The sequence below is a fragment of the Chaetodon trifascialis genome, chromosome 20 (genome assembly GCF_039877785.1).
Source record: "Chaetodon trifascialis isolate fChaTrf1 chromosome 20, fChaTrf1.hap1, whole genome shotgun sequence".
Classification (NCBI taxonomy): Eukaryota; Metazoa; Chordata; class Actinopteri; order Chaetodontiformes; family Chaetodontidae; genus Chaetodon; species Chaetodon trifascialis.
This window is the reverse complement of record NC_092075.1, coordinates 18734093-18747588: the sequence shown is the minus strand read 5'-3', so window position 1 is coordinate 18747588 and position 13496 is coordinate 18734093. Positions and strand designations below refer to the sequence as shown.

At 42.3% G+C, this 13496-nt stretch overlaps 1 protein-coding gene across 1 annotated transcript; it reads right to left on the bottom strand.

The window, feature by feature from the left end:
• Positions 1-261: 261 nt before the first annotated feature.
• c7b (complement component 7b) lies at positions 262-9533 on the bottom strand. The gene is made up of 18 exons (XM_070988713.1): positions 9512-9533; positions 9004-9065; positions 8789-8864; positions 7554-7695; positions 7067-7211; positions 6814-6952; positions 6363-6491; positions 6013-6256; positions 5559-5672; positions 5251-5417; positions 3450-3678; positions 2710-2881; positions 2351-2438; positions 2005-2137; positions 1577-1768; positions 1221-1317; positions 928-1109; positions 262-564 (listed from the first exon to the last, which is right to left on the bottom strand). The coding sequence occupies exons 1-18, from the start codon at positions 9515-9517 to the stop codon at positions 386-388; spliced, it is 2496 nt and encodes an 831-aa protein (XP_070844814.1). The 5' UTR covers positions 9518-9533; the 3' UTR covers positions 262-385.
• Positions 9534-13496: the final 3963 nt, after the last annotated feature.

Here is a 13496-nt window from a genome sequence, read left to right as displayed (position 1 = left end):
TGAGTACGGTGGCTGGGAGGGCCACATAAGGTCTATTGAAATCAGCAAAAATTATCTGGTTCATAAATCTGATGGGAGACCACGTAATTAGAAAATCAATTTAATTAAATTAATCAATTTAACAAAACCAAGAGAACAAAAAGTGTATTCTGAAAAGTGCTTTATTAACTTTCTTTAACAAAAACAGTCTGTTAGAACAATAGCATTTATTCATGATTTTATGTCTACTTTACATTCAAAGTTGTTCATCACCAGTCCTCCATGACACTACAGAATTTACATCATTCAAATAGTTTGTTTCTATTTACAATTCAGCCACTGAAAACACACAAGTTCCTCTTGTCTGTACATTGTGAGCCTGCTCAGCAAAATACAACAGCCATCTTTATTCTGGACAAGCCTCAATACTGATCACATTGACCTCCTCCCCAGCGCACCGTCTGGCCCCAACCTCGCATTCGGTCATCGTCATGGCAACGCTACCAACACCCGAGCTGGCGCACAGGGGCGCAGAGTCTTTGGGGCATTCTGACACATTGTGACATATGCATTTTCCCGTCGATTCTAAAATTGAAAAATAATGATGCAATAAGAAACATGCTCATATTGAAGAATTAAAGAATCGCCATCATTCCTGAGGCTTCTTTAGATCGGGGAATACAGTGGTACTAAAAACTGAGCAAGAAACACATGCATTCTGATGCCCAGATGGGTTTTTACACTTTCAGCTTGCCTGATAATCACTTTCTCTTTGGCTAATGGCTAACCTTGTTCTACCTTGTTGTCTGACATGTTTCTGGCCTCATTGGACTTTGATGTAGAGATTAGTACAATATGAATAATTGAAACAATGGTAAAGACTACAAAAATAAAACTCAAGTTGTACTAAATGGGAATGATCCTTTAAAAAACATCCAGCAGACTCACCCTGACAGATTGTCCCTGGATTGCAGGCCTCGCAGGACGTGGCCGTCTTGTCAGGCCAGTCACAGTCGCTATCACTGGCCAGCGTGAAGTCCCGCCCCATGCACCGCAGAGCTCCAAGCTGGCAAACTTCAAGTAAACGGGTTTGGCTTGAGCCAAGTTTGGCACACAACTGCAGAGAGGTCCTACATGAAGACAATATGTGGAAGGATGCTGTATTTTTTTCTTCTTTTAAACATTACAGCAGGCATTTCTCTGTGTGTCATGCAGAAATCATGATCAAAAATCATACTCACGAACACTGAAATGGCATCTTACACACACACTCAGTTTTGCCTACATTCTCCCACAGCTTACACTTCAGGCCAGATGGAGGAGAGGGAGCTGTGGGCTCTGAGAGGAAACACAGAAAGCAGGTTGATGTGTGTATGCTTCAGAAACCTAGAATCAGTATTTTTATTACAACAATAGGTCACATGACTACATGTATGTGAGAGGCGTCACTCGTTATGAAACCATAACACGTGCACCATCTTCTGTTCTGTTGTTTTTGGCTGCAGCAGGCAGCAGTTTACAGTGAACAAGTTCAAAAGCTTTGGCGGTATGAAGCTTTACAACAATGACGTTGGTACTAAGAATAAATGCACTGTACCAGCTTTACAGTGTGCGCTGGCTGGAGAAGGAGACCACTGCAGACTGGGGCTGCAAATGATCTCTGCCATCTCTCCGTCCAGCACTGACCCTGCAGGGCAGGACAGGGACACTCTCTCTCCAATCTGATAGGTTGTTTTGGTGGGTGTGGCTATAAGCTCACTGTTGAGTGGGGGAATGCTACATGTGGAACCTGAGACAAGAGGAGAGGGATTTTGAGAAACACAAAGTGAGATAAAAGGCGTTTTGATTGAGTGAAATGTACAAAATCTCCAGAAATATTCAACTTCAATCTTGATCCACATCCACATTTGAAATTTTTTAATTGAAATGCGTGACAGTAATCCGTTCCTGAGACATCCTGCTAATGAACAAACTTTAGACAAAACACACAACCTCCCTGGCAGAGTTGATGAAGTGCAGACGTACTTTTACAAACCATCGCTCCTATCCTCCACTTCTGGTTTTCAGTGCATTCAGCAGAAGCGTCTCCAGTCAGGTAATGACCGTCTATGCAGGAGTACTCCACTGTGTTTCCAACCAGGTAAAAATCTCTGGGATTCTGAGGAAAAAATATTACAATGGTGGCCACACTTATGCTGTGCTGATCATCCCCTCCATACAGTAACAATAAACAAGACACAAGAATTAAAGAAAAGATCATTTTCAAATCTTCAATCAAAACTTTTCTGCCACTTTTTTTTGGAAAGCAAAGAGACAACTGGTCTGCAAAGTTTCCTTAACTAAAAATACAGCATCACTGAAGCAAACTCACCCGAATGAATCCGTTCCTGAGGTTTGGAGGTGGCCCACATGTCTTTGGGGGAGTCACAGAGAGACTGAAGCACTGAGGCTCCATCATCCTGCACACAAACAAACAGTGAGAAACCTTAAATATTTAAGATGCTTGCTCCTTAACCATGTGTGCTATTTCTGTCAAATCATCAAGAACATCACAGAAAAGTCATATTTCCTCTGTGGTCCTCAAGATGAAAGCAAATATTACAAACATGTACTGGAAAATCTCCCTTTTATTTGACCCAAATCTGGTTCCAACATGATGAATCCTTGAATTTTAGGGTTAAAACCTGGTGTTGGCTAAGGACAAGTCTGTGTGCTTGCACGTGTCCTCACTGTAAGTACTGGATGTCTGCGTCCTCACAAGGCTTGTGCTCCACCGGCAGTCCGATGCAGTGTTGACCACCTCTGCTGGGGGTGGGGTTGTTGCAGCTTCGGGTCCTTGACCTTTGACTTCCAGAGCAGGATCCCCAGGAGGACCAGCAGCTCCAGCTGCCATGAATCACTCCTGAGAGAGAAGAAGAAAGATTCTCAATGCTGCTTTGTCCTGTTTGTGAGGGACCCCGTGGTAACATAAGCCTTCGTTTTTGCCCTGCAAAAGGCAGCGCTTTGCTAACTCGTTAGCCATACCGACTTTATGATGTGATGATATGATCTGAGCTTTATGACGGTGAAACTTTGAACTCTAATGTCACTGATTCATTTCAAATTGACAGCTGTGGCAGGTAGTTTAGTTGTAGTTTATATAGTTCTAAAGTTGTGGCTGCTGAAGGAAAAGTATTTTGAGCCTCACTGCAAGCTAGAATTTCTTCTGACACAAATATCAAAACACAGTTTAAGTTCATTTTTTCTGTTGATATCTTAGTATTTATTGTTTAGGTGATGTGTATGTAATGGATGTAATAGTTAAAAGCAAATGTCTCCATTAAGGGCTAATTCTTTGTCATTACCATTTTTTGATGACACTATACTGATAGCATTTATCTTTGACATTCTGATCTTAAACAGGTTTTATACTTTTAACCAAAACTAAATATTTTAACCAATCCATTACCCCTTCAGAGTCTTTTGTTTACCTGCTTGTTCTCCTATCACAGCTCCCCTCTCGCAGGCTTTTCCTGACGTTCCCGGCCGGCAGACGCAGCGACACTCGGAGCCCGTCAGCAGCGGCTGACCGTTGTTCCGGCAGGGACGGCAGTGACAGGGATGCTCCTCTGCCATGTACTCCTCTGTGGCTCGTTTTAGGTGGAGCTTCCTCAAACCGGCACACTGCACTTCCTTCACCAGCTCATACAGAGGACGTAGCTGGAAAACAAGTTTACAGTTTATTAATGCATGTATATAGAAAAGGAACTAGACATTTGAGAACATCCAAAAAATGATAAGGTAAATCACTCAGGGGTCATTCTGCCCTGTGCAGGTCACTCAGAGCACCTCCTCTCTAATTCAAAGTCCTCAAGGTACCTCAGGGGATTTCTCTCCCCAGTTGGGCACTGCCTCTCTGTAGCTTGACTCTTTGGAGGTGGAGAAGCTTGTGGAGCTGAATTGTAGGTGGGTGTGATGTCCTCTGGTGAGGCAGGATTCTGCGAGTCCACAGGTTCAGCCCAAGCTGACCCAAACACGGTCTCCTGTGTTCAGCATTGCCTTGTCATAAGCTTTGTGTCTCACTTTCCTTCTGTTCTTTCTCTCAGTTTTGTGACATTTGTCCATCCTGGGTTTTCTCTTTCTGCAGAAGACTTTTCACTGTCGTCACTGCTCGTCCTGCCTCTCCATTGTACTGAGGATATCTGGAACAAATGTCCACTCTGAAGGGAATGTCCATTATCTGTCCTGACCTCGGCTTGTATGCCATAGTATGCAAATATTGACTTGAACTGTTCAGTTACTGCAGCTGCTGTGCTAGAGGTCAATTTAGCAATCTCAGTGTACCTGGAGACTGGCGTTGCTAGGGTCTCTTGCAGCTCCAAGCAAGAAATCCCTAAGGCCCACATCCCACCCATTCATGCTGCAAAAATTTGGTTTTTGCACACAATAATGCACAATTTCTGGGACATTTGAGATGAATATTGAAAAAATAGATTAGTGTTTCTCAAAGTGAGGTCCAGGGACCAACAGAGGTCCCTGAAAGCCCAGGTTTATCAATAATCTTTGTTGTAAATAAGTGGCCAGGGCCCCCCTAGTGGCCGGGGGCTCCAAACAACTGCCTGGCTTGCCTGTCCTCAAGCCTCGCCCCTGCCTGGAGAAGTAATTCACAATGGCCAGATACTAGTTATTGCTCCAGTCAAACAGATCTGCACCAACTATTTTAGAGGGTCTGGCTGGAAATTTGATTGGAGAAGTATTCCGTCTTTCTTTTGCACGTCTCCCACTCCTCCACCATCTGATGAAGCTGCTGTTTGCCCTGAGGACCTGTGTGCAGCCTACCCTTAATGTCCTTTTGTTATGCCTTTTTGCAGCAGACTATTTTCAACTGTCAGATTTAGCTAGTAAGGCTAACACAGGCCTGTTATGTTACTTATATCTGGCCAACCACTCGTACAGTATTGTTCCACCTGTTTCAGCACATTGTCTGTCTTGGTGCTCCTCGTCATCCATCTGGCAAACGACTCCATCCAGGCCCTCCAGAAGCTCAGACATTCTTTTTTTTTTTCAAATGTTTTGGTATTGAGGGGATACCCAAGCAAAGTCTGTTGAAGCAGTATCTCCCAAATGAAATAATGAATGTTGATGATGACGGGATTTGTCAAAATCCTGAATTAACATGCAGTCCTTTGGTACATCATGTATAGCTCTGAAGTGAATTTTTTTCAAAGGTAGAAGGAATACAAAAAAAAAGCTATATCAATAAGATCCAACCAGCTGTGCTGACTTTTGTACCTTCTGGTCTGTGACTTCAGGGAAATCTTTGACAGATGAGGCCCAGTTGTCGTAGATCTCTCCGTTAGCTTCTGGGTTTTCCAGATCCAGAACAGCCAGAGCACCTATAAAGGCTGGATTTCCTCCAAACAAGTTGACCTTAATGGGCATCTTGTTAACAGTGTGTCCTGCAGACAAATTACATCAGAGCTCAGGCTGTGATAGTCAAGTTTGATTCAGACAAAATTAAACTGTGCTTAACTGATTTCTGTGACCCTCCACGTTGCACTGTGTTGTTTGACAGTCTAAATAAGAAAGCTTTCACTCACCATTGCTGAATGACAAAGACTTTGCCACTTTTTCACAAGTGGTCGTGACTTTTTTCCTGAAGAGACGGCGTTTCACCTTCCTCCAACACCTCTTGTACTCTATATCTGTTGTACCTTTACGCAGACAAGGCAGGAGAAAGAGATATCAGTTAGCATCCTCAAATTATCAGCTGACAGACACCAAATATTAGTACATAGAGAAGTGACTGACATGGGACACAAAATGAGACATTTTAAAACTTTTTTTGGTATTAAACTGTTCTTTTATTCAATATACTTTATACTTAAAATTTAGCAAATCTATATTTGATAAAAATTGTCTTTAACAAGTGTATCTACTGTTTTTGGCTTACTTTTCTACTTGCTGATGTGGCAGGGGAACCGAAAATCTAAGTGCAGTGTGAAAATGAAAGGCTCATACTGTCTAATATGACCAATACAAGAAACTACTCACTGGTCGATGAGAGCGCCTGATGGTCAAACTCCAACACGGCTTGATATTCGCCTCCGAGTGTGCCCTCAGAGAGGTAGTGTGTGCCGTATGTCTGAAACAGCTGGCGGTAAACTGAGTAATCGTATGTGAGAGGCAGCGAGGACAAGGCCTTCCAGAAACCTTCAGCCAGAGTCAGATACTGAGGAGCAGAGTTCTGGAACTGGGCCAGCTCCACCCTATTCTTCAAGATTATAAGTCTGTAGGCCTGAACAATAGATAGGAAGAGCCCAAGGACAGAACATCAGGCAAATCTGTCAGCTTGTCAAACACTAACATAAGTTACTGTGAAGCAGATCAGATTCTGTCATTACTTTATTGTCAGTGAGCTCTTTGTGGAAGGTTCGACGATCGTGTCCCACCAGGGCGTTGGACTGGATGTGCTGCATGTAGGACCAGGAACTCTCGAAGGATTCATCGCTCTCTTCATTGTCTACTTTCACCTTCGGCACAAACAGGCAACAAGACACCATTTGGTTTCATTAGAGCAGCTGCTGTGAAAACAGCTCATCAATCTCTGCCATGCTGACTGCATGGTTTGATGAACTGATAAATAGATTAGAATACAAATGATTATAAAACTGTTATCAGAACATATAATCAGTAACAAAAGGCTACTTCAGCATGAAAATCTAAAGCTTGGTAAATCATTTAATGGCTCATAATATTTATATAAAATAGTATTTCAAATCTTTTTTAAACGCTGCAGAGATGCTCCTTCTCTGTGAACATGACCACTAAACATAGTTTTCTTGTTGGTCTTACCTCAAAGCTGTACCTGAGGATGCTCTGTGGCAGTCTGTAATAGACTTTATGGTCACCACTGAACACCTTCCTGCACTGGCCTCCAAAGCTCAGTGTGTTGATCACGCCTGCTTTTAGTTTGCCTGTAAGCACATCGTACCTGTAAAAGATGACACAACAAATCCATTTTATGTACTTTTTTTATTTAAGTCATCTAAACTCGCTAGTAACAGTAAAGACCCAGTTTCCTGGTGTTAGAGCTGGAGGCACTCACCCTCTGCCTGTAAAGTCAGAGTTGGGAGGTGTTTTGTCAAAATCACATGAGTCATGGCTGCTGTCTTGATCACAGCCTCTCTCATCCAGACCATCATCACAGTCCTGGTCCCCGTTACACACTAGAGACTGGCTGATACACAGACCTGCATGAGGGTTCCAATAAACAGCTTTCAGTCCACATGGCAAGAGGCATCATTTGGAAAAAAAATATTTTTTTATTAAGTCTTTTTGAATCATATATGAAATGAAATATCGTGTGGGAGTGGTAACTCCGAGTAATGGTGACAACTCAGACATATTGACGTCAAAAGTCAAACTTTAACCCAGTTAACTTAACTTTGACCCTGAAATACTGAAGTCCAAAGCTGTAAATGAATAAACAAACACATCATAGCACTTTCTTTGATTTCATCAAAATGGAATTAACAGTCATGTTATGAAAAAATAAGCACATCTTAAGAAATATGATGTATGTTGCAACGTACCAGATGTGCAGCGGAACCTCTCCCCGCAGCCCGTTTCCAGGGGACATCTTTTCTGTGGGACACATGGTTGTGTTTGTGTGGCTCCTCCTGAACATGGTATCCCCCCAAACTGGGCATACACAGCCACATGGCGAGTCCGCACCTGAGGAGGAAATGATCATAAACAGGAAATGACTTGAAGAGGTGAATTATTAGCATTTATTTACTGGTTTTATTTATTCTGACATCAGTTCAGAAGCACAGTGGAAGACCAGGGTTAATGCACTCTTTCTGGCCTTTCCGGTTTTGAGTCATGACATACTAAATTTGTGTTTTGTTTTCAACAGACAGACAGCCCCTGCTGGATTATAAACATCTAATAAAAATGTCAAATGTAATTTGGATTAAAATATAACAAACATAAATCACCGACAGTGATGAATTCTAAGTGACCTTGTCTACATATCATGCGATCCCGCAAGCTGAGAAACGCTGTGTATTGGCTCAGTCACACAAAGTGTGGCAGCAAAAATCATTTTCCACTATGATCAGTTGATATGCTTGCGGGGTCAAAGTTCAACTTTGGTGTGCTTGGACACGCAAATTAGTGCAACTAACCAACAGCGAGCCGTCTAAACAGTGCTGACATTTGAGAAAACAGAAAATCAGAGAGTCAAAACAGAGGAGGCTCTCCTCTCCCCATCTGACTGCTCCATGTAAGTAACATTTTTTAATCTATTATTTTCACTGAGTGAGTTACCTGACGTGCACTAGTTGAGAAAGCGATTGCAACTGACAAGTGTAAGTGAGCTCCCAGCTAGTTTGCCGGCTACAGCAGCTCACCAACAAGCCATGCAAGTAGCCACTGTGTCACCAAGCATCCAGCAACACTTACTTTGTGAGGACACGCAGATAAATTTGACTGTGCGTCCAGACCTTCAGATTACATACAGTATGATTCACAAACTGCATAATGGATTACATAACAGGGTCCATACTGTGAGCGTCAGACAGCACTGGTGTGTGCTCTGTGTTCAGTACACCACGTTGTGAGGACAAAACCACCACATTGTGGAGACTCGCCTTCCATCTGGGGACAAAACCGGAGTCTCAACAAGGTTAGCCTTTCAGAGTTTACGAGTTAAGACTTGGTTTCATAGTCACGGTTGCCTTTTGACCGCATCTTCAGCCAGTGAATTTAAGTCTATACAATGTCCTTACAAGTACAATAGAAGTACATGTGTGTTCTGAATTACCTTTGTCCTGGAGCAGCCATCGCACTCAGACCAGTATCCATAAGGCCCCCATCTGCAGTTTACAGGCTGCTCACAGCTGAGAGGAATGTACACTGATATTAAACACCACAGTTGTTTGACAACAAAGCATGGCTAATATCCACATCATTCATTATTATCTTATTATGATGAAGTAAGATGTGTGGACAGCTCGTGTGGTAGGTGTGCGCACCCACCAAACTGAAGACAGAAAGATGAACAACGGTGCCAAAGAAGACAGAACTGCATTCAAATCCAACTGCACAGAGAGCAAGAAAACTGCTTTTCAGGAAAAATGAATCTTAATTATGTCAAAACCAAACAAAACAAAAAAAACAATTATCAATAGCAGTCGTCATTGTAACATTCAACCCCCCATTTTGGCAGTTTTGCCAGGAATAAAGGTCCTAGTTCCTCCAAGATTAGATTATTTAAAGTTAAAGTTATTCTACCTGTAAATTAAGAGACATAAATGTTACACATTTATTTTTTTAATTCTGAATTCTAAATTGAATAAACTCAGAGTCTAAACTAAAAACTAATGAAGTTACATCTCCAAACAAAAACATTTGATTAAAATTTGTTGCCTTGAAGTTGAACGTTTTTCAACTTTTTCCTTTCTGGCAGAACCAAAATCTATAGTATCCAGTGTTATGATCGCAGCACCTAGTCTGAATGGTAACTGGGTTGTGGAGTTGGTGGTACCTTCATGATGTGCTCCTCACAGTTCAGCCGTCTCTTCTGGTCCAGCTGTAACAATCAGGGTCATATAATGAGTTGTGTGTGTATGGTGGGGGTATTACTCAACAGATCCCCGAGTTCAGGAATTCCCACAGTGAAGAAACACTCATCCATCAAATCTGAACTGCCAAATTTTTACCTCTCCTCACACGATGAGTCATGAACAGAGACCCAGTGTTCTTTTCCACAGCTGCAGTTTAAAGCCAGTTGGGCATGTTTTTCTTTTTTATATGAACTGAAATGTTTCCAACAAACACTGTTTTGCCTCACTGGATTGCGACATGAGGAGTTGCGTCACAATTGGTGATCCTGCCTTTAGCAGCTGGTTGCAGGATTTGGACAAAGGTCACAAAAATTCCCATTTGGCCCATATATGAACGGCTTGGCTCTCGCTCTGTAAACACAAAATGCATGTGGAAATAACATCCACATCTTCATCTGTTATACTGATTTTTTATTTCTGCCAGTATGCGTATAGTCACTAGAAGCACAGTATCTCAATCCAAGACAGTTGCTAAGTCCTGTTTGTTGTCATTTTAGTTTTTATTGTTTTATCTGTTTCATATTAGTGAATATAAAATCAGTTCCATAGATAAAGCAAAAATGTCCCCTTGCTCCATCAGCACACGTACTATCATCAAAAAATACTGTGCATTCAAATACATATTGCCGCAGGTGGCATGTCCAGATGACTTCAATAGATAAAACATGAGAAAATGCAGTTCACACCAGAGGACAGTGATGAAGCTCACATTTAGTCCACCCTCACCACATCTGGATCTTACCCAATTAGAAAGCCACCACCTGGGCCGTCGCTGACCTGCAAACATAGTAGTGTTTGCCATCTGGTGGTCATATATTTTCTTGTCTGGTGCTGAGCACCAAGACACAGACTGTTGTTGCTCCACCGTAGGCCTATCTGTTTTTTAAATCACAGATGAAGCATATCATTTCTTGTCCTGGGACATTCAGAAACACCTTCCCCTCCGGTGGCAGGAGCTGAGCTGTGGAACAGATTGTCAGCCCGGGGTGTGTTCTGTTAATTGCTACCTCTCAAGACCCAGCTTGCCTCCGTGTCCCATTTTCCCTATCCATTCCTACTCTTCTTTATTTTCTAACTTTTTTACTTTTCTTTTTTTTAAACGTGTTAATTCCCCCCTCACACAGATGCGTACGCACACATATGGATCCACTCCACACATACCAAACACACACGAGTCACGACACACACCTCACATACACACTGTCATTTATTTAGCGCTTGATGAACTCAGCTTGCAGCCTTCCACACCTTAACTCTAACTATACTGTGTCACTTCTGTTGTGCAGCTCTGCCTTTATGTCCATATAATGTGACACTTGTACCATTGTTTACGACTGACTTCTTTTACTTTGCTGCACTGCACCAATTGGAAAAAACATCCTTTCACTGGTTTATTCAATAGCAATTCAGCTCAGGAGACAGAAGACGGACAAAAATACAAAATGATTAACTTTGAGGGTTAATAGGTGTAGAAATCCATACTCATACATCAAAATGATCATCAGCTGTGATAACCATCAGCACCGTCTGGCAGTCTTTTTAAAGAAAAAAAAAATCATCAGTTCTAACCAATGGCATCATTTTCATTTTAACTTCGGCCATGTGCTCAATCCTCTATGACTACACTCTTCACCAGTAGCAGCAGTGTGTTTTTTCAAGTGCATAATACACTACACCCACCATATGTCACAGTTTGACAGTGAACATTATATCCTGACCACAGCGGTGCACTGAGAAAAGAGGTGGACAACAGACAAGACGGCCGGCTCACACTGCTGTTCACTATAGTATTATACGACACTCACACTGACTGTTGTAATGGCCTTTTTCAAACACTATGTGTGTGCACGAGTCTCTGTCTGTTTGCGTGTGCTATGTAAAGTATGTGGAGAGTGTGTGGGTGGTCCCTACGGTCTCGCACACACTCAACAACAAGTTGTTCCTAACGTGAGTGGGAGAGACTGAGCATGACCTGGATTGTGACACCACAGGCTGACAAATACTGCTCTGAAACTGCTGAGGGGGAGTTCTGTTACATGCAGACAAGCTAGTTCACGTTTTTCAGAAGAAAGATGTGCTAGTTCAGTTTCATTCAGTTTGAAGTGGTTTTTATTTACCCTTTGTGGTGTGGACCATAGTTTAAAAACACTTCAGCACGGGAAAAAAAGAACTTTCACTGAACAGCACAAGAGCAAGTAACATGCTTACTGGAGTAACAGTATATGTACATGCCCATGTACTGATATCCTTTATACAATCATGTGTTCACAAAGTGGTGAACCCCTCTTCATCCTCGCTTGTCTGAGCCTTTCCACGATGCCCCTTTCATACCCAATCATACTCTCACCTGTTACCAATGAACCTGTTTACCCGTGGAATGTTCCAAACAGGTGTTTTTTTTGGAACATTCCACAACTTCTCCAGTCTTTAGCTGCTCCTGTCCCAACTTGTTTAAAACATGTTGCTGCACCAAATTCAGAATAAGCAGATATTTACAAAAATCAGTGAAGTTGTTGATGTCAAACTGAGTATGTCTGAAAGGATTAACAAATGATTTATGCTTGATACAGCTCCTTAATGTTATGATTTTTGCTATGTAGACCCTCTACACAGCAGACATTGTGACTTGTAATAGGAAGAACAGCACAGGTGTTACTACTAAGCTCAACAATGGCTCTGTTATTTTCAAGTGTCCCAGTGAGCCAAAACAGTGTGAGAGTGAGTCAGCATTCACAAAAGCAGGACCCCGAAACTGAAGCCCCTAGATGGAATTCAGCCATCATGCGTATTATCATTTACACTTGTGCTTTTCCAACCATACGAAAGGCCTTAGTCTTGAAAAGGGTCCCTCATTTATTGCTATTAATTAAAAATTACATCACCATTAAGATATGTTATTCTTTCCATGTGCAGCAGTAAAAGGAGAAAAACAAACACAGAGCGAAATGCAAGCCAGGTGTGGTTTAGTATGTGGGGTACACAAGGGGAAAGGTACAAGAGTACTTCTACATTTAGTTTTTAAGTATGAATCAGATTACTGTAACATTACTATTAAGTTAATTTCAACTGCCAAAGTATCATTAAAGGTTTCTTTAGTTTAAAATAGAAAGTTTAAAATAGAAATACTCAAGCTACTTTCCGTCATAGATAGAGACCCGTCTGCAATCAAGCTCCTCTCCGGAGGAACCAGCTCCAGTTTTTGTTCAGGAAGCAGACTCCCCACATTTAAAAGCAGGCTTCATTTTAAGCCTGCTCATAGAGCTGCCTCATGTGAGCTATTAATCATCCCTCAGTAATGCTTCTGTAGGCCCAGACTGCTGGGAGACTTCCCATGATGCACTGAGCTCCTCCCTTCTCCTGTCCCTCTCCATCTGCATACATTCTTATCCCATTAGTGCATGCTACTAACTCGTTTCTCTCCCATAGTTTTTTGCTTTCTCGTTGCTCCTCCTGATGCTTTCTGCAGGTATTTCTGCCTCCAGAGCTGTAGAGTAAGATCTGTGATTGCAAGCCACCTCCTGCCCCCACATTCCTACTGCTAGTATTATAATTATTATTATTATCATTATTAGGCTACTATTACTCAACATCTCTATGTGTGACTTGCTACATATGTTCTCCTTCCTCCCGCTCTATCCTTCTACCTCTCCTCTTGCGAGGCAGGTATACGTCCACCCAGAGCCTGCTTCTGCTGGAGGTTTCTGCCTGTTAAAGGAGGGTTTTTCCTTGCCACAGTCAAGTGCTTGCTCATGGTCGGAATTGTTGGGCCTCTGTGAATCATATCACAAAAAGTGGAGTCGACGCCTGCTCTGACTTTCCACCACAGCCCTCCTGTTCTGGTTTGTTTTCCTGCTGTACCCAGACTCCACCGACAGATGGCGCCCTCCCCTGTGCCTGACAGACAGA

What these genes read in the sequence shown, in the direction of transcription:
- c7b (XM_070988713.1), bottom strand. An exon ending in TCAGGCGCTCTCATCGACCA is followed by an intron (nt 5,673 to 6,012) that starts GTGAGTAGTTTC and finishes GTCTGCGTAAAG; the next exon opens with GTACAACAGATATAGAGTAC. An exon ending in CTGAAGTCACAGACCAGAAG is followed by an intron (nt 3,679 to 5,250) that starts GTACAAAAGTCA and finishes CTTGTTTTCCAG; the next exon opens with CTACGTCCTCTGTATGAGCT.